Raw genomic sequence first — 22,436 nt, forward strand, 5'->3', positions numbered from 1 at the left:
CATCTCTTATATTTTCCTGGATAGAGCTTGAGCCCATTCTCTGAAGTGAGCTATCACAAGAATGGAAGAATAAGCACCACATGTACTCACCATCAAATTGGCACTAGCTGATCAACACTAAAGTGCTCACATGGTGGTAATATTCATCGGGGTTTGGGGGGATGGGGGTGGGTAAACTCAAAACTAATACTGTGAGCATTGTATGGGGGAAGGGCGCACCTCTAATCCTGGCTTGGGTAAGACAGAGTCATAATATGTAACCAAAATGTTTGTACCCCCATAATATCCTGGAAAAAAAAAAAAGCCAAGGAAAGTATCTTCCTGTGTGCTGGAGTGTTTTTTTCTAGGCTCAGGAAAAATCTGTGCCAGAGCACAGCTGACCCTAGCAGTTTATGGGGTGTCTATTAGTATCCCTCGCTTGCTTCTCTACCCAGAAAGCAAGAGCAGAGCCCCAAGGCTCTGATGTGTCTTGAATCACTTTGTATCACAAAAATGTTACTTCTGTGCCGTGGTGGACCATACCTTTCTCTTCTATTCTCGTTATCTCTCCCCCAATTCCATTATAAATAATAACCAATGAAGTTGTAATTCACTGCTCTGTTTTGCAGTTTTATTTTAGTGAATATAAAAATTTTTATAAGCTCCATTTAAGACATCTAATGCCATTTTTCTCTTTACACCATTGTTGTTTCAACTCAGAATTCACTTTCTCTAGACATTTTCAAGATCACACTAATATTCAGGGGAGAAATCCTGTATCTCCATTTCACAGATTGGGTAACAAATTGAGGTTGTGTGATTTTTACACTGTCAATCACGAAATGAATAGGAAATCAAATGTCCTTTCTTTCACTTATAGGTTTCCCATTACATCAAGCAGCCTCTTTCATTTTCTTACTTTGTCACACAATTTCAGTAAGAAGCACAAGAAATTCTGAAAACTCTTAGCTCAAAGTTTGCACATTAAATAAATGTTTATTATTTTGGTTGTTTTGCTAAAGTGTAGACACTAGGAAGGCTTGTTGCTTTGAATCTGCTGCAGACAGACAATCTAGATAAAATAACTTTGCTAGAACTATCTCTACTACAAGGATAAATAAGTTCCAAAGAAGGATTTATGGGACTATCCTACAAGTAAAATGCACGAGCATTAGTATATTTTCCTTTGTAATATTTATTTTGGCTACTCAGAAATATTTCCTATCTCCTTCCTTGGTATAGAGTAGTCCCTTAACAGTCACATCTAGCCTGGCATCTTTTTAAATATGATAACAATAACTACAATGTTAACATTCATAGAATGCTTAGTATGTGTTAGGTACTATGCTAAGCATTATTAATATATCATCAAATATAATACTCTTAAAAGCTTTACTAAGATTGAGACAGCTATTTTTAAGTAGACTGCCCAGCTCAGACAGGAAAATCCATTATTTCCCCGATGAAATGCAGTAAGGTGTAACTAAAAATTTTAAGGCGATAATGGTTAAGGAGGACTTTAGTGTTATTTGTAATATTTGAATTTTTACAAGAATGCATTCATATATTAACAGTATAATGGAAATGAATTGCAAACATTCTTAGGATAAACATATGTAATCAAAAACTTTCTCCTAAAGGAAAATCCAGAACCAGATGGCATCATCAGTGAATCTTTCCAAACACTTAAGAAAGAAATAACCCAGAACCAAAAAAGAGCCCGAATAGCCAAAGTAATCTTAAGCAAAAAGAACAAATCTGGAGGCATCACATTATCAGACTTCAAATTATACTATCAAATACAAGGCTATGGTAACCAAAGCAGCATGGTACTGGTGTAAAGTGGAGACAAAGACCAATGGAACAGAATAGAGAACCCAGTTATAAAACCATCTACCTACAACCAACTGATCTTTGACAAAGCAGACAACGACAGACACTGGGGACAGCAAGCACCTATTCAATAAATGGTGCTGAGAAAATGGATAGCCACATGCAGACGAATGAAACAGGACCCCTATTGTTAGGTAGATAGCAAGGGATTCCGGGTCTCCTAGGGATGAAAGCGGGTGCTGTTGCCCCTATCTTGGTCCTGCCCCACCCTAATTCCCCATACCTGGAGGAGGAGGAATACCCTTTGAATCTGCCAATCAGAACTTGGAGTCCCAGCTGCAAAAGAATGCAGAGGACTCTCTAGCCCATGGGCCAACCAGCATAGATACCATAGAGTCCAGAAAGTGACCTAGAACCCACATTCATAATTAAGGCTCAGGTCATGTCACTCCCAACTGTACAATCAGAATGGTTCCATGGTGACCTCTGGACCATGAGGGAGGTCCCTACTGGGGCACTATAAAATAAGACACAATCTTATTTAATAACCAGTAATAGCCAATCTCTCTTTCTTTGCCCTTCCTTTGGCTCTCCCTTTGCTGCGACAATAGGTCCAGTCATCATCTGTGGCGTATGTACCATGCTCTGTAAACCTGTATCTTGCTCTCGCCCTATAATTCAATCTTTCTCTCCTCAGTAAATCTCATTTTCATGCTTGCCTTACTTTGGTGCATCTGGTCATTCTTTAGCCATGAGCACACTCAGAACCAACATTTCAGACTAAAACCTGACACTATCTCTTGCCATATATAAAAATTTATTCCAGATGGATAAAAGAATTATATATGAGGCATGAAACCATAAAAATTGTAGAAGAAAATATAGGAAAAACTCTTCTAGACATTGACCTTGGCAAAGAACTTATTACTAAGATCCCAAAGGCAATTATGGTAACAACAACAGAAAAATAAATGGAACTTAATTAAATTAAAAAGCTTCTGCACAGCTAAGGAAATAATCAACAGAGTAAACAGACAATCTACAGAATGGGAGAAAATATTCACAAACTATACATTCTATAAAGGGCTAATATCCAGAATCTACAAAGAACTCAAGCAAATCAGCAAGAAAAAAAACAAACAACCCCATTAAAAAGTGAGCAAAAGACATGAACAGAAGTTTTTCAAAACAAGACAGACAAATACCTTCATAACACTGAGATAAACAAAGATTTCTTAAAATGTATTAGCCATACTCACTGCACCCCAACTACCTGAAAGGATCATTTTTAGTATATTAAAATTAAGTCACTGTTTATCATAATACACAAAGGAATGAAAAGGAAAGTTAAAGAGTAGATATTTGCAGTACATATGTCTGACAAGGGACTTGTCCTGAATATATAAAGAACTTTTATAAATAGAAAGAAAATGCAGATAATCCAATAGCAAAAGACAAAAGATATCCAAATGCCAAATAAATATATGAAAAGGCGGCCGGGCATGGTGGCTCACGCCTGTAATCCTAGCACTCTGGGAGGCCGAGGCGGGTGGATCGCTCGAGGTCAGGAGTTCGAGACCAGCCTGAGCAAGAGCGAGACCCCGTCTCTACTAAAAATAGAAAGACATTATACGAACAACTAAAAATCTATATAGAAAAAATTAGCCGGGCATAGTGGCGCATGCCTGTAGTCCCAGCTACTCGGGAGGCTGAGGCAGTAGGATCGCTTAAGCCGAGGAGTCTGAGGTTGCTGTGAGCTAAGCTGATGCCACGGCACTCACCCTAGCCTGGGCAACAAAGTGAGACTCTGTCTCAACAAAAAAAAAAAAGAAAAGGGGCTCAACCATAATAGTCAAGAGGGAAATGCAAATTAAAATAACAATGAGATTTCACAACATACCTACCATGATGATTAAAACAAAAAAAACCAAAATAATACTGAATGTTGATAAAGATGTGAACCAATTGGAACTTTCATACACTGCTGGAGGGAGTATAAATTTTTATAACCACTTTCAAAAAGTATCTGGCAAGGTCTACTAAAGCTGAACATAAACATATATCATGACCTAGCAATTCTACTCCTAGTAGAAATTCCAGTAGAAATGTGTACATACATTTACCAAAAGACACACAGAAGAATTTTCATAGCAGCATTATTTATAATAGTTTCGAACTGGAAACAGCTCACATATGCCCAGACGCAGGCTGCTCTGAGAAGGATGAGACCTTGAGTGAGGCAGCTTTCTGCCACTGAAGAAGTGTATAGCTGGAGGCAGTCTGCAGACCACTTTCTGCAGCTGGGCAGCAAGTCCTTTCTTGTAAGGGGATTTGGACAGCACAGCTCTGTTTCAACCACAGGGTGAAAGACTGAGTTATTAAAATTATAATTGTAGCTACCGTGGTAGAGGGGTAGGGCCAAGTGGGAGCTGCAGTGCAAAAGTGACAAGTCTCAAGATATCAGTGTATAATATTGATGTTCCTGTGACATGTTTAAATACCCACCCATGGTCAACAATTCTTTGCAAATCTGATAACAGGCAATCAGCCTAAGGGAAAGGGGCAGGGAAAATAGCTTGATAGAGGGAGCTGCATATATCTAAGTTCAATGTAACAAATATTTCTGGGACAAATCTATAATTTATAATGCTTTCTGCAAGGATATGAGCAGCCTATTTCCCTCCTCCACAGAGAACACTCCTTTCTCTATTCTCTTTTTGTCACTTTGCACAAGCAGATTTGCAATCTCTTCTTTTTGTTCTCATCATCAGAATTTTCAGCTTCATCACTGCCCACATTTGTGTTTGTATTTGTGTGTGTTAGTGCAAGTGTATGTGTGTGAGGAGAGAAAGAGAAAAAGAGTGAGATTGTCCATTCAATTAAATAACTTTTTTATGAGACTGAATTACTTTCGTAATGAAAAATGCTTGCAGGATAATTACAGAATGCGACTTTCCTGAATTTTTAAATGTGACATTTTTCTTCCATTGCCAGCAGCTTAAAGTCTTCTATGGTACACCCTTGTGGTATGAAAGCATAATTTTCTTTTTACATGTTCAAAGAACTAAACATACTACTTAAGAAGAGTTGAGTATATATTGTGCGCTATATGTTGTGGTGTATCTGTTGCAGGTGGTGTGGGAATAATTCATGATTGCTGGAAATGTATGTTTCCTCAGGGAAGTTTCTAGTTTCTAGATATTCCTCTTATTGTAGAGAAAAATAAAACAGTGTGCACAGTGGATAAGCAAGGTTGTCATAACAATGACTGGTATTCTCATACCTAACTGTAATTGAACTCAAACTGGAGCTCTATGATCTCTAAATATAATACCTTTGTAGCTAAATAATTACATTTCTAGCACACTCAGAGATTATCTTTACTGACTTCCATCTGTTACTAAAGAGTTTTCATATGTTGACTCAGACCTATTAATCATGTCTATTCCATTCACACCCCTTTTATATGGCCACACAGATCTTTTGAGTGAGTTTTCAGGCTTTAAAAGGAGTTACAAGCCCAGAAAAGAGATTTGGCAAGGCAGAGAGGGAGTGAATGGGGCCCCTCTGAGAATGCAGGAACACTCACAGGCCAAATTAGAATTTAAATATTTTACAGGATGCTGAGTAACGACAGCGGAGAGCCAGACCAGATGATGGCCTTGACGGTCCCTCCCGACTTTAGGAATCTACTAATCAAAACTTGGCTCTCGTACTGATACCCTTTCCCTCCAAAAGTCCTCAAAACAATAGCCATCTCCTGCATATTTGAAGAACCAAGAAACATAAATTGATATAAGGAAACAGAATCTAAAACATGGGATAAAAAACATGAGGGTAATATTTGTTCAAATATTAATAAAACTCAGTGATAATGAGAACTACTCTAATATGGTTGATTGGAAAAACTGTGTCAAGCCAATAAAAAGTACATTTTGTAGGAAGGTCCACATGACAAATGGTTTCTGCTTCAATTCACATTTTATATTAAGTAATTTAAAGGAAACATTAAATCATACTTTGCAATAATGAAATATTTAGGCAGTCTGGAATTTTAATTATAATCAATATGAATTAATTCACTGCTCTCAATCACAAACGTCTATTTGAGGTACATCAGCAGTGAGGCATTAGTAACTTCTCCCTGCAATATTTATATAACATGCTGTCTTTATTGGTTATTTCCTTAAAATCTGCTGCCACTGTTGATGCTCTTTAGTTACAGCTGATGGTAATCTCTAGAGCAAAAACACCCGTTCTCCTATTTCAGCTTGTGATAAATAGAACCTTTTCCTGATCCAGTTGAAACATTTATCACACTCAGGGTAAATAGGAAGGAAGGTACGATCAACTATCTTTAAACACAGACTATCCTGAATGTTCAACGAGACTGTGACAGAAGCAACTAAAAATCTTTTCCAGTTGCTTAAGAATCGCTGTTTTTTTCTCCACCCCTTTGCTGTATTTTTACATGTATAATTTTAAGCGCACTATTCTTTCCCACAAACCTGATATCTGTCCATGACTCACATGCAACAAAGAAAAAAAAAATAACAGTTGACCTTGAAAATACAACTTTAAGTCCCCAAAGTAGCACCTTGTTTAAAAATAACACAGCAGCCCCAAACAATGTTCTGTTTTGTGTAGTCCCCTTTAAAGAGAGTTTGCTGGTAAAAGTCCATCAGTGAATATTTCCCTTCATTCTCTGAGATGTCGTGGCAGTTGAGTAATCATGCAGACTGCTCTAAAAATGTATGTGTGTCTAGTTAATTTAGGCAGTTTATTTTGATAGCATTCACCTCTTTTTGATTATAGCAGGTGTTTCAAGGATAAATTTGCTGAAAATTGTATTTTGTTTAAACAACAGCAGCATGTACATTTATGGCCTTACTATATTAAAAAGCATTTATCGTCTGGCAGCAATAGATACAATTGCAAACATTTGTGACAGTAATTGGAGCTATTACTCCTGCATGGAGCCTCATGGAGACCAACTTATTGCCACCTGTATTTACATTTGTTACTGGTAATTGTAAAAGCTAATTTTTTTATTTGGTACCTTATTTTTCTTTAAATTATGTCCCTATTTCTCAACAGAAGGTCTGTCTACCAGAAAATCTGTAAGAATTATAAATGTAGTTACTTCATTGTTCAAATGACAAGCAGAATCCCACTTTAATGACTATAATACACATAAAATATATTCCTATACTCTAGGCCACAAAATATATTATACCTTTTCACTCATGGATGCAAGAATCCTATCAATATACCCTATCCAACAACCAGAGTGTAAGTCTTAAGAAAGACTCTTTATTCCTAAATTATAACAATTTCTAAATCCCTGCAGGTCAGAAATATTTAGAAAAGCTAAATTTTATTAACACCCTCTTATACTGCATCCAAACAGTGATGGCAGAAAGTCAAAGCCAGTTACTCTCTTTACTACTTTGGAATGAGTAAAAATACCCTCTATTGCTTCCAGATACAGATTTGTCTATAATAATAAAAAGAGAAATCCTACCTTTGTATCTTTCTGCAGGATTTGGCTTCCAATTGGAAGAGACTTAGATCTAATACAGCAATTCTGTGGTCCCTCCAGGTTCATTTAAATAGAATTCCACCTGCTGATTAACGAAGGCCTCTCTCCTCCCTCTTAGGTTTTAGCTCTCACGGTGACTAGAGAGCCCTAAGGGCTCAAGACTATTGCAATGATTCCATCCTTAGCAAGATGACTCTTCCCAAAAGGTTTCCTGCCATGAATTACCCAAGGCAGTATCTCTACGGTTTATTTACATTAAAACAAAATCCAGTTGCTTGCAGTTGAAATTTAAAATTTAAGGTTCTTTTTACAACTGCATTCTGAGAAAGTCAGACACTAAAAGAACAGGTAAGGATGTAAAAAAATAGGCAGTTCAGTGAAGCAAAGTTTCGAGAAATTAGAAACACATGCTGTAATACTTCCAAAGCCTTTTAAAAAATAATCTCTTTATCTAAATTCCTTGTAATGAACCTGAAGATTTACATAATTACTTAGAGACATTTTAGTGGAATGAAGGGGATACCTACCCAACTATCTTTTAAAACAACAAAGCAGGAAACATTTAATTATAATTTGGGAAAAAATCTATTTAAGTCATTAATCAAAATTTTAATTACAATATCCACAGGGCATTAAAGCATCTTAGAACATTTTTTCATAGCATTAAATACCAAATATTAAATCATTATAATGTACAGTCTTTTAGGAATAAGTACTGCATAATTAAAGAAAATGGTCTAAGTAACTAAACCAGTTGAAAACTGATTTCACACTTTCTGCTCTTCCTTATTTCTGAAAAACAGGAATAAGTATTATTAGTGTTTATTTGTTTTCCATTGTGGTAAAAAAACAAACAAACAAAAAAACCCAAAAATAAACCTTGATTTGAAAAAAGATCATTGTCCTGATAAAGACTAATAAGACTGATGATTTTAAGAAGCCACTTTCCTTTGGGTCAATGAAGTTGAGAGACTAAATATACAAATGGAAAACAGACAATGGCCAGCTCAAACACAACAACATAACTCTGATCCACAATCTACAGCAACCAGTGCAGAAAGCAAAACCACAACCTCTGCAGCAATCAGCCCCAAACAGGACTTAATCAATGACTGCCAGCTTCCCCATTTTTGCCTACCACCTACTTCCAACTTAGGATCAACCAGACAAAGCCAACTATCCTCCCTAACCAACTAATCACACAGCATACCCTGCAGATTTCCAGCCACATCTGAACATATATGAAGCCTTTCTTTTTTTTCATTATAAATCTGTTAAATTCTCCTACCTGCCTTGAGTCTCTGCCAAACACAAGTGATGGTGGCTTACTCTCTTGCTATATAGCAGCTCTGAATAAATAGCCTTTGCTTGTTCACACTTGGGGGGTGGTCTACCTTTATTTCAACAAAGTCAAATAAAAGTTTGCTTTTTATACTAAAAGGAAAATTTAAGAAGATAGAATATTCTTCTTTAAGAAACAGCATTAAATATTTCTTTGGAGATTTGAAATTAATCAAAAATACAGAAAGTGAAAATCCATATGAATATGCATCCACATTTTCTATGCTCCAGAAATATGTGACATGTAGAATTCTTTGGCAGCTCAGCTTCAACTACTGTTATATTAAACTCAGCAACTGTCAATTGATTCACTTAAAGATCAAAAAATATATATATTACTATTATAGACCTTAAAATTTTTCAATCATATAGGAAAATATTATCTTTCAATAATTGTCCTAAAGTACCCTGAAAGAATGCCTCTCACACAAGCTGAAAAAAGGTAACAGCAGCTACAACCTACAGATTGGTCTGACTATACATTCTTGCAGCAATGAGTAATTATAGATTTCTAAATCTAGATTTCTATTTAATCATAATTTCTGTTTCCTGCTTTCCATGTCTTACCTTTCAACTGGACTTCCACCTTAAGTTATTCATTGGCATAATCCATTTCTTGCTATTGACCTGTGCTCTCAGATGTTATGGTCCCTATTCTTGTCCATATTCTCACTGCCAGCTTTTGCATAACTCTGTCCTGCCATTTTCCCACCCATATCCTAAACCTCCTGATTTGACCCCAACCTGCTAAGCTTGGTCAAGCCATCTCTGCTACCTGGCATTCATCTGGAGATTGATGGTAACCTTCAAGCACTATAGATAGCCATCAGTGTTATAGTTTATAATTTTAATGATGTATGGAAATGCTCATGATATAAGGTTGTATTTTTAAAAAGAGGTATAATCTCAGTTGTATAAACACACACAGAAATAGTAGCCAACATATAGTAAGTGATTCTTCTGGCACCGCTCTAAGTGCTTTAAGTACGTTAATTCATTTCATCCCCTTTGAGGGAGGTATTATAAGAAACTCCATTTTACTGATGAGGAAACTGAGGCACAGAGTGGTTGAATAAATTGCCCACAGGGTCCAAAAGCTAATAAGCATCAGAGCCAGGATTTGCACTTAAGAAACTTGGGTTCAGAATTTGTGCTTTTAACCAGTATGCTGCATTGTCATTAATCAAATAGGTGAAAGCCTGGGTTGTCAGTTCAAATACCATATTTGTCACTTAAAAAGGTGAGTTACTTCTCTGTTTTTAGGCTCCTCATGTGTGGTAAGAGGTACATGTATCTCATAGGGTGGTGGAAAGGATTAAATGAGTTAATAACAGGTGAAAGGGTAAGAATAGTGCTTGGCACATAGAAAAGACTTAGTAAATGTCAGTGATTATTATTATCAACATCATCATATTATATATACATTTACTATGGAAAAAACTGGAAAAGTTTACCAAAGTGAGAGTTGTATGTCCTGATTATATCCTCATATAAAGACACAAGGCTGGTGTTTATAAGCCCCAGGTCACACAGTTAGTAAGTGGTGTAAATATGAACTCTGGGGGCCAAGAGAAGGTGTGTGAAATAAGATCCATCCTCTCTGGGTCCTTACGGTTACCACAGTTTCACTACGTTTCTGAAACCTTGGCTCAGTAAATCAGGAACTGACAGTAGAACTAAATGTGTGATCTCCAGTTTCTAACTCACAGCACATTGCCTGCCCCCTTCCTCCTTGAAAGAGTGCTTCCACATTATTTTTATAATTAAAAACAAAATTTTATCTTAGAAAGACTCAGAGGTTAGGATAATTCTTAACTCGTTATAGATCTAAGTCTAGTCTGAGTATAATCACAGATGTTTGCTCTAACTTGGCTTTAAATTCTATGGGAGCAGTTGTATAACACTTGTGGGCCCCATTTTTGGGTCTAATAAAGAACAATAAAAAAGAGACAGATAAAAACTCAGCAGAAGAGAAAAGGGTAAGAGAGAGAGGGGAAAAAAGGGATGGGAGGACAAAACATAAGATGTAGAGTCACAGTGTACCAACAATACTGTTAAATGATTTCAGGTGGCAGCAATGTCTACTCTAGTTCAGGAATCCTCAGGGAGCAATTTTCTAAGAAATTGACCCCTGAGACTTACTCATTTGGTCAAAACTAAGGCATTAGTAAAGTGGCATGACCTAGGATATGGCTGAATTTGACTCTCTTGGCAGAACTTATGACTGTGTCTTTAGACACATTATTCATATCTGAGCTATTCTCTGGGCATATAACTACCCTAGAAGTACAGCTGATACTTGAACAACACAGGTTTGTATGGAGCAGGTCCACCTATATTCATATTTTTTTCAATAAATATATTGGAAAACTTTTTGGAGATTTATGTCAATTTGAAAAAACAGATGAACCTTGTAACCTAGAAATATTGAAAAAATTAAGAAAAAGTTAGGTATGTCATGAATGCATAAAATATATGTAGATACTAGTCTATTGTATCATTTACTATCATAAAACACACACAAATCTATTATAAAAAGGTAAAATTGATCAGAATTTTGTGCATACACAGACCATACATGGTGCCATTCACAGTTGAGAGAAATGTAAACAAATGTAGAGATGCAGTATTAAATCATAACTTCACAAAATTAACTGCAGTATACTGTACTACTGTAATAATATCATAGCCACCACCTGCTGCTATTGCAGTGAGCTCAAGTGTTGCAAGTACCTGATTAAAATGCCACGAGGATAATTATCTCTGCGTGAGCAGTTTGTCTCTCCAGTAAATTTCCTATCTCCGTAAATGTGATCTCCTGCAGCTCTCACGTTATTTTTCGTCATGTTCAGTGCTATAATGTAAGCCTTGAATAACACCATGGGACCCATACAAAGTGCCACTAGAGATGCTGGAAGTGCTTCAGAGAAACAGAGAAAAGTCATGACATTACAAGAAAAGACTGAATTGCTCGATAGGTATCATAGATTGAGGTCTGCAGCTGCAGTGCCAGCCATTTCAAGATAAATGAATCCAGTGTAAGGACTATGATAAAAAAAAAAAGAGAAGCACATTCATGAAGCGGTTGCTGCAGCTATGCCAGCAGACACAAAAACCTTGCACTTATTGCAAAATACTTTTTTATTTCTTATTAAAAATGCAGCTTTTTTCTGAGCACTGGATTGCTATAAGAGAAACACACCTACAGCTGCCATGATTCGAGAAAAAAATGAAGTCATTATACAACAACTTAAAGGAAAAGGAAGCTGAAAGATCTAAAGCTGGAAAATTTAATGCCAGCAAAGGATGGTTTGATAATTTTGGAAAGAGGTTTGGCTTAAAAAAAAAAAAAAGTCAAAATTAACAGAAGCAGCTTCTGCTGACTAAGAGGCAGCAGACGAGTTTCTAGATGTCATTAAGAAATTTCATTGAGAAAGGAGACCTGCCTGAACAGGTTTTTAATGTAGATGAAAGTGCCCTATTCTGGGGGAAAAAAAATACCACAAAGGATATTTATTAGTATGGAAGAGAAGGGAGTACCAGGATTTAAGGCAGGAAGGGATAGGCTAACTCTCTTGTCAGGTTTATGCTCAGGACTGCCCTTATCTATAAAGCTGCTAACCCTGGAGCCTTGAAAGGAAAAGATAAACACCAGGTGCCAGTCTTAAAGGTCCCTATGACTTCCTGATCTAGAGGCTGAATTAGAGATGTTGTGTTTGGGAGCAAGTAGACCACTTTGGCTCCTTCACTGTTGCACTCATGTGGTTCTGGGTGGCCAGGGGCATTTTCCAATATCAAAAGAATTTTGGAAGGCAGTCCCTTACTGATGAGGTACATCCTCACTTTAGGGATAAAGCACCAATAGAACCAATAGAACAAACACAGTATTCTACAAAAAGGATTGTCAACACTGTGGAAGAGAACCCCGATAGAGAGAACATCATGAAAGTCTGGAAAGATTACAGCAATGAAATTGCCATCATTGTTATAGAAAAAGCCGTGAAAGTCATCAAGCCCAAAACAACAAACGCCTGCTGGAGAAAACTGTGTCCAGATATTCTGCATGACTTCACAGGATTTATGACAGAGCCAATCAAAGAAATCATAAAAGAGATTATGGATATGGCAAAAAAGGTTGTGGGAGAGGGTGAAGGGTTTGAAGATATAGATCTGCAAGAAATTCAAGAGCTAATAGACACCACACCAGGAAAATTAACAGAAGACAACTTGATGGAGACGAGTGCTTTTGAACCAGTGCCAGATGATGAGAAACAAGTAGAAGTAGAAGAAGCAGTGCCAGAAAACAAATTAACTTTAGACAATCTGGCAGAAGGGTTCCAATTATTCAAGACTGCTTTTGACTTCTTTTGGACCCTACTATGATTTAGGTACTGAAACTAAAGCAAATAGTGGAAGGATTGTTACCATATAGAAACATTTTTAGAGAAATGAAAAGGCAAAAAAGTCAGACAAAAATTACAATGTATTTTTGTAAAGTTACACTAAATGTGCCTGCCTCTCCCGCTTCCCCTTCCACTTTTTCCACCTTTGCCACTCCTGAGATAGCAAGACCAACCCCTTCCTCTACTTCCTCTTCCTCCTCGGTCTACTCAACATGAAGATAATGAGGATGAAGACCTTCATGATAATTCACTTCCACTTAAAGAATAGTTAATATATTTTCTCTTCCTTCTGATTTTCTTAGTAACATTTTCTTTTCTCTAGCTCACTTTATTGTAAGAATACAGTATATAATACATATAACATACAAAATATGTGTTAATCAATTGTTTTTGTATTGGTAAGGCTTCTGGTCAACAGTAGACTATTAGTAGTTAAGTTTTTGGGGAGTCAAAAGTTACATGGATTTTCAACTGCACAGGGATTGGCACCCCTAATCTCTGTGTTGTTCAAGGGTCAATTGTAATTACCAGGAGCATTCTCTATAATCAACACTAAAAAGGGAACTACTAATACAGTCCATTCAAATCAGCAAATAACAAGAATCCTTTATCTTCAGTTGTGAAGCATATTATTTGTATTTTTGGCAACATTTATTTTCCTAATTGTATTTTGTTTAAGCTAATATTAAAATTAGTTTGCATTCTTTGAGAACTGGCAACAGCAGCAAGTGGTGCCAGACAATAGGGATAAGCTAGTTTAGCAATAAAAATGTGATTGCAATAGTATGCAGAGGCTACAAAATAAAATATTGGTATATGATAGAATCTCATCAAAGCATATTACAATATGCAAAAAGAACAGAAAAAGAGATTGACTTTTTTTGTAATTCCCCGAAAGGAAGTGTAAGAGGAATAAACTAAATTTCTGAGAGAAAAAAGCAAAACAAATACTTGATCCAGTGCCAAATAAATATGGGATTTATTTACTATAAATGCAAGGCCATTTTGAAGAAATTCATAATGGATTTAAATAATGGAGGCCCTTTATTACTTATCTCCCACATCTCTAAACCACTTAAAAATTAATCCAGCAGTGACCAGTAAAACACATTGATACCAAAATGACAAATTTCTTTTTTTTCCTTCTCAAACACAAAGTTGAATCTCTAGATGTCCTAAATATCCTGTGTTGAGTGAAAAGTTATTATTTTGGCCAAAAGTAAAGGAGAGGTTTTGATTTTGGTAGAGGAAGGAGTTGAGAAAGAATGGGATCTATCATGATGCTGGAGTCAACCTTTTCTGAAGAATGATAATGAGTCTGTGAGAAGAAACCTCATATGTAACTAGATTAGTTTATTTTTATTTCTGAGACATGAGAAACATTCCTTTATTCATTAGCCCCTTATTTTCTCAAACTGATGTCTAATTTTATTTTTCTCAAATAAGCTAAATAAAACATTGACCCTAAAGCGGCATTTCCCAATTGCTATACCTAAAAGACTTAAAAGAAAGAAGAGTTTGTGAAATACTAAACACAAAGGCCAATGATCTAAATAATTCTGAAAACAGCAATCAAATATGACTTTAGGTCAGTAGGTTTTACTACAAAAATCTAAATTCAAAATGATAGCTACATATTCTAAAAACTGGAAAACAAAAGAATGTCATCTGATACTTTGGAATGCTGTTTATAAAACTTAATTGTATAATTAATTTGGCAGGGTATGTCCCCATAAGATTAAAGCTGATAGTATGGTATGAAAGTAAGAGTCTAACTTTAAGCTAGTTAATTCTTCCCCAAATCAGGAGAACACTGATTCTCCAAAAGCCCAGGATTTTGATGACTGCAATATTGAATTATAGAATTTGTTATAGAATTTGACTTGTACCTAGTTTTGTAAAAACATATGTGCTAGCAGTTACATTATATTCTTTCTTTTTCTTTCTTTATAAAGTTACTTCTATTATGTGGAAATCAATGACTGCTTTAAAAAAACTTATTAGGTTCTAAATGAGATGTTTGACTTCAAGAGTTTACTTAGCTTAAAGTAAGTGAATTAAACTTGCTTCCTCGTGAGATTAAGCTATACTTGAGAGTTGCCAACTACACAATTATTTTAACATGTCATTCTAACTAGAATCACAATAATAGTGATTTTTAATTTTGTGAAGAGAATTTATTCTGATAAAACCAAAGAATCAGAAATTACATTTCTGCAAAAAATCACATTTTTGCTAATGAAGAGTTCCAGCAGAGATCTAATCAGTGAAGAGGAAATTCTTATTAATATATATTTACATATAAGAGTTATGCAAACAAAGAATTCACCTCCAATGCAGTCAAATAATAGCTGTCCTCCATAATGACTGGGTAAATATATGGTAAACAGACTGCAGGATTTGCTCACTTACCCTGTGTAGAGTTTGTTCCAACGCTATTTACAGTTAGTAAGACCTCTGTCATCTTTATTCTATTCTGGGACTACTCTAAGAGTCTAGGTTACTTCTTACCTGCTTTGAGATACAGTTCTTCAAAGTGGAAGCCCAAATCCAGACATTCTAAAAATGAATTAGCTTCCAAGGCACTCTGAAAACAGCAATCTTTGCAGGGCTTCTACTTCAGGAGCAGACACAGGACCATATTTTCAGAGTGATAAGCTTCCCTAGAACCTTGTTTCCTAATAGCAGGGGCTTATGTCCAGCCTCCAAGGATAAAAATCCTCCTTCAGTTTCTTCATCTAGATGTCTCTTTAGCCCCTTTTGTACAGATTGTTATACTACTAAGAAGAACAGTATTGTCTGATTGCCTATAAGCTTGTCCTGATCATTATAGTTGACCCTTGAACAACACAGAGGTTAGGGTTGCTGACCCCCCTGTGCAATCAAAAATGTGTATGGCTTTTGACTCCTTCAAAAACTTAACTATTAATAGTCTACTTAACTACTAATAGCCTACTATTGACCAGAAGCCTTATTGGTAACAGGCAATTAACACATATTTTGTATGTTATATGTATTATATACTATATTCTTATAATAAAGTAAGCTAGAGAAAAGAAAATGTTATTAAGAAAATCATAAAGAAGAGAAAATATATTTACTATTATTTAAGTAGAAATGAATAATCATAAATGTCTTCATCCTCATCATCTTCACATTGAGTAGGCTGAGAAGGAGGAGGAAGGGAAAGAGGGGTTTGTCTTGCTGTCCCTGGGTAGCAGAGGTAGAAGTGGATGACACGGAAGGGGAGACAGGAGAGGCAGGCACATTCTATGTAACTTTTATTGAAAAAATCCACAAGTAAGTGTACATGTGCAATTCAAACCTGTGTTGCTCAAGGGTCAACTGTACTTCTAAAATTGCAGATAAAAAGGACGTATCTACTGACTATCAGATGGCCAATTCGTCTGGCATAATTCCTACATCTTATTATATATGATTTCTTGATTATTTTCTTAATATTTAACTTTTACTCGTGTGTATTGAATAGATTATCTAGGACTACTTCCAGGCTGCCCTCTGTTTTGCCATCCAGCAGGGTTCTGAACCATCTTCTAACCTTTATCAGTTGGTATAGTCATGGAATTCCTATTTACCTAAACAAAATATGATTTCCAAGAAAATACATTGAAATATATTCAGAAAATACTTCTCAATCCCAGGGAAACATGATATGTTTGAAATTACTCTTTTAAAAATCTTTTCTTTGCTTTTTGGGCCATATTACATTATTTGTTTATTCAATGATTTGTTAAAGTCCTAGTAAGACAAAATGCTGAAAACTGAATCCTTCTGCCCTTAATCATTTGCATAATTGGGAGTACCCCTAACCCTAAAATTGCCTTGTAAAAAAATTCTTGAAGAAAATGTGTTCTCTCTTCAATACCTTATTGTCAGTTCTAATCGTGACTTTCAGTTGTGGTAGTACACGTTCTACTTCTAGACTCCATTCTGCAGCATCTGTTGTGGATTCCAAAATATCTTCTTGTTTGGCAGACTCGTTCATATCCTAAGAAAGGAAAGATTTCACAAGATTGAGAGTTTATAAAAAGAAATGGTAAAATTTTGAGGCATTTTACCAGCATTGCACAATTTAAATCAAGGATTGGTAGTGTTAAAATTATAGTGGAAGAAGAAATTTTTTTTCTGTTCTCCTACCAATGTTGAAAGAAAATAATGCACCAACCTGGTAGAATAGCAAAATCAAAATAAGTATTACAAAGAGAAGCGAATATATGATTCAACTGTTTTTACAAAGCAAAAGTTTTTGAGATATATTGAATTCAATGGTAATACTATCAAGTGGACAAGCCATTTATGTATGTTAATTGGTAACAGCAGAAGACATATGATCACTCACTCATTTTTGGTTAAAAAAACAATTGTTTTAGTTTGAAATTATTACACTGAAATACAAACACAAAATCTGAAAGACAAATAATATAAAATCCAAGAAGCAAATAATTCATTATTTACAAATTTTGTATTCATAATTAAAGTGGTAATTTAGTTAGGTCAAACTATAATGTCCTCAAAAATGTGATTTAATATAGACATATTTGAACTTGAATGGGGTGGGGGCCAAAGTTCTGCCCTTGAATATCATCTGCTCTTGAATAATAAAATCAATTTGTGACTGTTTTTTATCTCATACGCACACACAAAATCCTTTTTATTTTTTCCCAGCCCTTCACATTTCAGCATTAAGTATATTTGGATTTGAAAATGTAAAGAATGTACAAATTAATGATTTAAAGATAAAATCTAAGACATTAATTTTGGTAGCAATTTTTCTCTTTAAACTCCCTTGATAAATTATAAGCAAATCTAAAGCAAAAAATACAAATATTTAGATAGGAAAAAAGAGACCAAAGAGACATAAACAGCCAAATACAATGCATGAACCTTATATGGATTCTAATTTGAATAATCTGTAAAAAGATATTTTGAGACAATCAGGATAATTTCAACATAGGAAGTCATAGGTGATATTAAGAAATTATTATTAATTTTGTAACTATGATGTAGCATGGTGGTTATGTTTAAAAAGGCCTTGTAAGTTAGAAAGCAATGCTGAAATATTTACAAGCAAATTGATAGGATATAGAATTTACTTTAAAACACTATGAGGCAAAGAACAAAAGGGGGTGGCTTCAGATAAAACATGATTGACAAAATATTAACTGTTGAAAGTGAGTAATGTTGTGTAAGGGTTATTTTTTTCTAATTTTGTATATGTTTGAAATGTTCTATAATACAAACTTAAAAACAGAAGACTGGGTAAATAACCTCATGGTGAGGTTCACGTTGTTAATGTGAATTTATGTCACTAAAAGACATTTCTTAAATGAAAGCTCATTGATTTGTCTTTCCAATTCAGTCTAAGACTAAGTAGAAGATGAACCTTATGTTGGGTTTGTATATTTGTGGGAGCTTGAGGCCTTTAGGGGCTTTGAACTCACTCTCAACTGAGACTCTGGGGTAGTGCTAATATAACAAAGACTCTCCTACCTCTTAGCTCATAGTAGTAAGTCCTGAATAGACTCAGAGCCTTAAAAAAGCATGTTTTATTTTTTGTCCAGAAATTCAGGGGACTATATATTTCTAATGTCACTATTTTGAGTATGGATAACTAATATATGCTTTTATACTTTATAACATGTGGTTTGGATTTATTTAGTTAAACATTCCATTTAAAAAAAACAGACGTATAAGAAAGTATAAGCATTAAATAAAATGTGGAAAATCTAAGTGAAAGAAGCTCAAGATTCTATTTTAGACATTAAAGCTCTCATTTAAATATAGAAACATTGTATTATTTTGAGTACCTAATAGAATGCTATATATACTTCTATACAAATTGAATCCAGTGTAGTGCAAGAATATCAGAGTTGGGGAGGAGGGTGCAGCATTCACAAAGTAGACATATGAAGTTATATGAGAACATGTGATGGCAAGAAAAGGGGTAACAAGTCTCTGTGTTGAAACCTAAAGCAATGGGGAAGGTTCTCTGCCATGCAAATTCACACTGGCATCAATAACGTGCTTACACTTAGAAGAGCCCGGCCTGTGTGCAATCATTGGCACATCTGGGTACCTGTCCTCGGCTCTAGCAGGCCTGATTCTGACTAGTTAATTTTTTATACCAAACAAAGTAGACCAGTGGGGCCAGGGAGGATGTATGTCCTGCTAGTGCTTTGTGAACCCTGACATTTGGAGCATGTGTACGGCTATACATACAGGCTTGCTCCTGCCAGGGTTATGGGCCCCACATCTCAGTCCCACAGAGTCAGGCTGAACCAAGAGGGCATTTTCTTTCAGCAGCAGTTTTGCATGATTCTTAATAGAATGTAGATACATTGGTTATTGATTTAAAAATAAATTTGATTTATGGAGCCATTGTTTGGGCAAATTGAAGCTGGCTGCTGTTGATTAAATCCCAGAGCCAGTGCTTTCCAACCTGATCTCATTCCCACTCCTTCTTCTGCTCCTCCTTACAAGAGGGTGAAGTCCAGGATCACCAAACAAGGCCACAACAGGACGCCCATCCACATTCCCACTTTCTTCAGGTCTGAATGTAGGGTTGTGCAAATTGTGAATAACGTACTTAAATTTTTTACTCAAGGAAGGGCATGTTTCTCTAATTTTCACAAAGGCAAATGGTTTTGCAGTGGCCCTGTCTGAATTAGACCCAGAATCTGACTTAGCAGGTATATGAAGATCAAACACTGCATTTAGATATTCCATTGCATAAGCTATTCGTCTTTATACTGGGCCCTTTCATAAGTTGCGTTTACCCTTACTAGCTTATTATTTGGTTCCTTTAAGCAATGATTTGCTAACTCCTACTCACAATGTCCTAAAATGATTTAATGTACGAGCTCAAAAATTTTTACTCACTCCCAGACCATAATTAATATACTGGGGGAAATGGCCTAGTTACTAAATGAAGAAAGGGTAAAAAGAGAACATTAGGTTTGGCAGACCAGCATTAACTTATTCAACTACAGTTTCTTTCTACTTCCATGTTTGCACATCAATTTCATAACCTTATTGCTCACTCAAAATTTCTTAATGCCTTAATAACTGGATACATTAACTGAGCAAGCCCCATATATGACATATAAATCATTTTAAAACTCCATACTGTGCCTTAGTTTGCTTTGAGAAAACCTTTTGTTTGTCCATTTAACAAATGGTATTTTATGTGAGGCTATTTGTAAAGAGAAATAAACTGCTGTTTTTGCTTAAAATTTTGTATCATTATGATGAAGTCCCTCTCTGAAACGTTAGAACTAAGATAAAGCATAGCTTTTGGGAAATTGCATTTTCCAGTCACTGCTGCTGAAGAAACAATTAGAAACTGAATAAGACACAAGTTTTCTAGAAGTCTTATTTATAATTAATTAATTTAACCAATAAACCATTTGTTAAGCTCCTACAACATTCAAGGTAAGAATCCAGGCACCGTGCTCAGTGTGGAAATATGAAAAGGTTTAATCCCTGCCTGTAAAGAGTTTACAGTCTATTAGGAAGAGTTTGAGGCCAGTTAATGGGAGTAATAATTGGTCTTTGGTAAAAGGAGAATCTGATGAGATGAAAACTGATCCTAAGACTGCCAAAGGAAGAACTGAAGATAATAGTCTAAACCAACCCATAAAATAACCCTGGGCTCAAATTGTGTGGTACAACATTCACGTCAGTTCAAGGAGCAAACACAAAATGTTAATAGACTGCTCAGAATCCTGTTCCAAGAGGTAATCTCTCCTTCTCCCAGGTAATATTAATAGAGTGGTTAAGCATCTCAAGAAAGACTACGTTCTATAAATATATATATTTTTATATATATGGTTGAGATGGCAAACTCATGTATATATCAGCGCCCAAATTCATTTGAAGAGCTCAATTCATATAGCTACTGAGATAAAAGTTCAATTAACTGTCAAGATTAAATAGTCCCAAAACTCAAGGAATGGGAAACTATTAATAAATTGTCTTTAAGAGTCACAACAGTATGGTGTCAATGTAAAGAGGATGGGTCTAGAATCCCATCTCTGCCCAAATCCCACCTCTATCATTTACTAGCAGTTGGTCAAGTTACTTAACCCCTCTAAATCTCAGGGTCTCCATCTGGTAAAATGAGAATAATAACAGTACCTTCCTTATTGGAAGGGTATTCGTGAGCATTAAATAAGATGATATATTTAAAAGGCTCACACAGTGCATGGTACATATTAATACCCAATATATTTCAGTAGTTATTATCATTATTATATGCCAAACATGATGTTAGATGCTTTCACATATAACACCATCAATCAGGGAGTCTTATTCTCATTTTTTAAAATGAGGAAACTGAGGTAACTTTTCCAATGCCACATCCAGTAAGCGGCAGGTCCAGGCAGTGTTACTCTAGGGCACAAGCTCTAAAACATTTTGCCCTGTGTGTCTATCAACCCTTTGTCTGTCACATAGCTTACAACTATTTTTCTCTAGTTTATCACTTGTCTTTTAAGTTTATGATGTTCCCCACCCCACCTTCCTATAATATAGTTTTAATTTTTATGCAGTCAGATTTATCAGGATTTTTATTTTATGTTCCTGATTTTCTTGTCATACTTTGTCATGCCCACTTCAACCCATGAGTATAACACTTGTCACTCATTTTTTTTATTACTTTTGTGCCTAATTTTTTTAAAATTGTTGATCCATGTGGAGTTTACTTGGGCGTAATATATGAGGGAGGAATCCAGCTTTATAGTCTATTATCTCATCACCATTTAATTGAATAGTTCAGTTTTCCCCACTGATTTGCATTGCTATGTATACTAATATCACCATATATTTGGATTATTTTAGGGATTCTGCACTACTTCATTAATCTATTTCAGTGTCAGCATCATACTTTTTTCAGGCTTCTAAAAAATTGCACCAATATCACAGGAAGAATTCCCATATACCCTTCATTCAGATTCTGTTAGCATCTTATATAACCTCAGGATGATTATGAATAAAGGGATACAATATTTATTTCTGGATGCTGAGATTTGGGGAAATTTTCACATTTTTTCCTTGTACTTTTTTTTGTGATTTCATTTTTTTTTAAACACAAGGAACATATTTTACTTCTAAAAAGAATAAAGCTGTTTAAATAAGCAGGTAAAAATATCAGTTTGATTAACTTCCCAAACCTAGCCAGTATAGGTGGTAAATGCTTTATGAGTTTGAATGAAAAAGAAGTATATTTTAATACAATGGTGAGGTTTAATTTAGCCTTACAAGGATGTTTAAGATATAACTAGGTAGAAAAGAGACAAGCCAGCTGTTTACAGTGAGGA

General features: G+C 35.4%; 1 protein-coding gene across 1 annotated transcript in view; it reads right to left on the reverse strand.

Moving 5' to 3' along the window:
* IFT57 (intraflagellar transport 57) overlaps positions 1-22,436 on the reverse strand; it is a 61,891-nt gene that overhangs the window by 14,350 nt on the left and 25,105 nt on the right. Inside the window, exon 6 of the mRNA XM_069472577.1 lies at positions 16,985-17,107. Coding sequence (XP_069328678.1) covers positions 16,985-17,107 — 123 coding nt within the window. The remainder of the gene's footprint in view (positions 1-16,984; positions 17,108-22,436) is intronic.

The sequence above is a fragment of the Eulemur rufifrons genome, chromosome 7 (genome assembly GCF_041146395.1).
Source record: "Eulemur rufifrons isolate Redbay chromosome 7, OSU_ERuf_1, whole genome shotgun sequence".
Classification (NCBI taxonomy): Eukaryota; Metazoa; Chordata; class Mammalia; order Primates; family Lemuridae; genus Eulemur; species Eulemur rufifrons.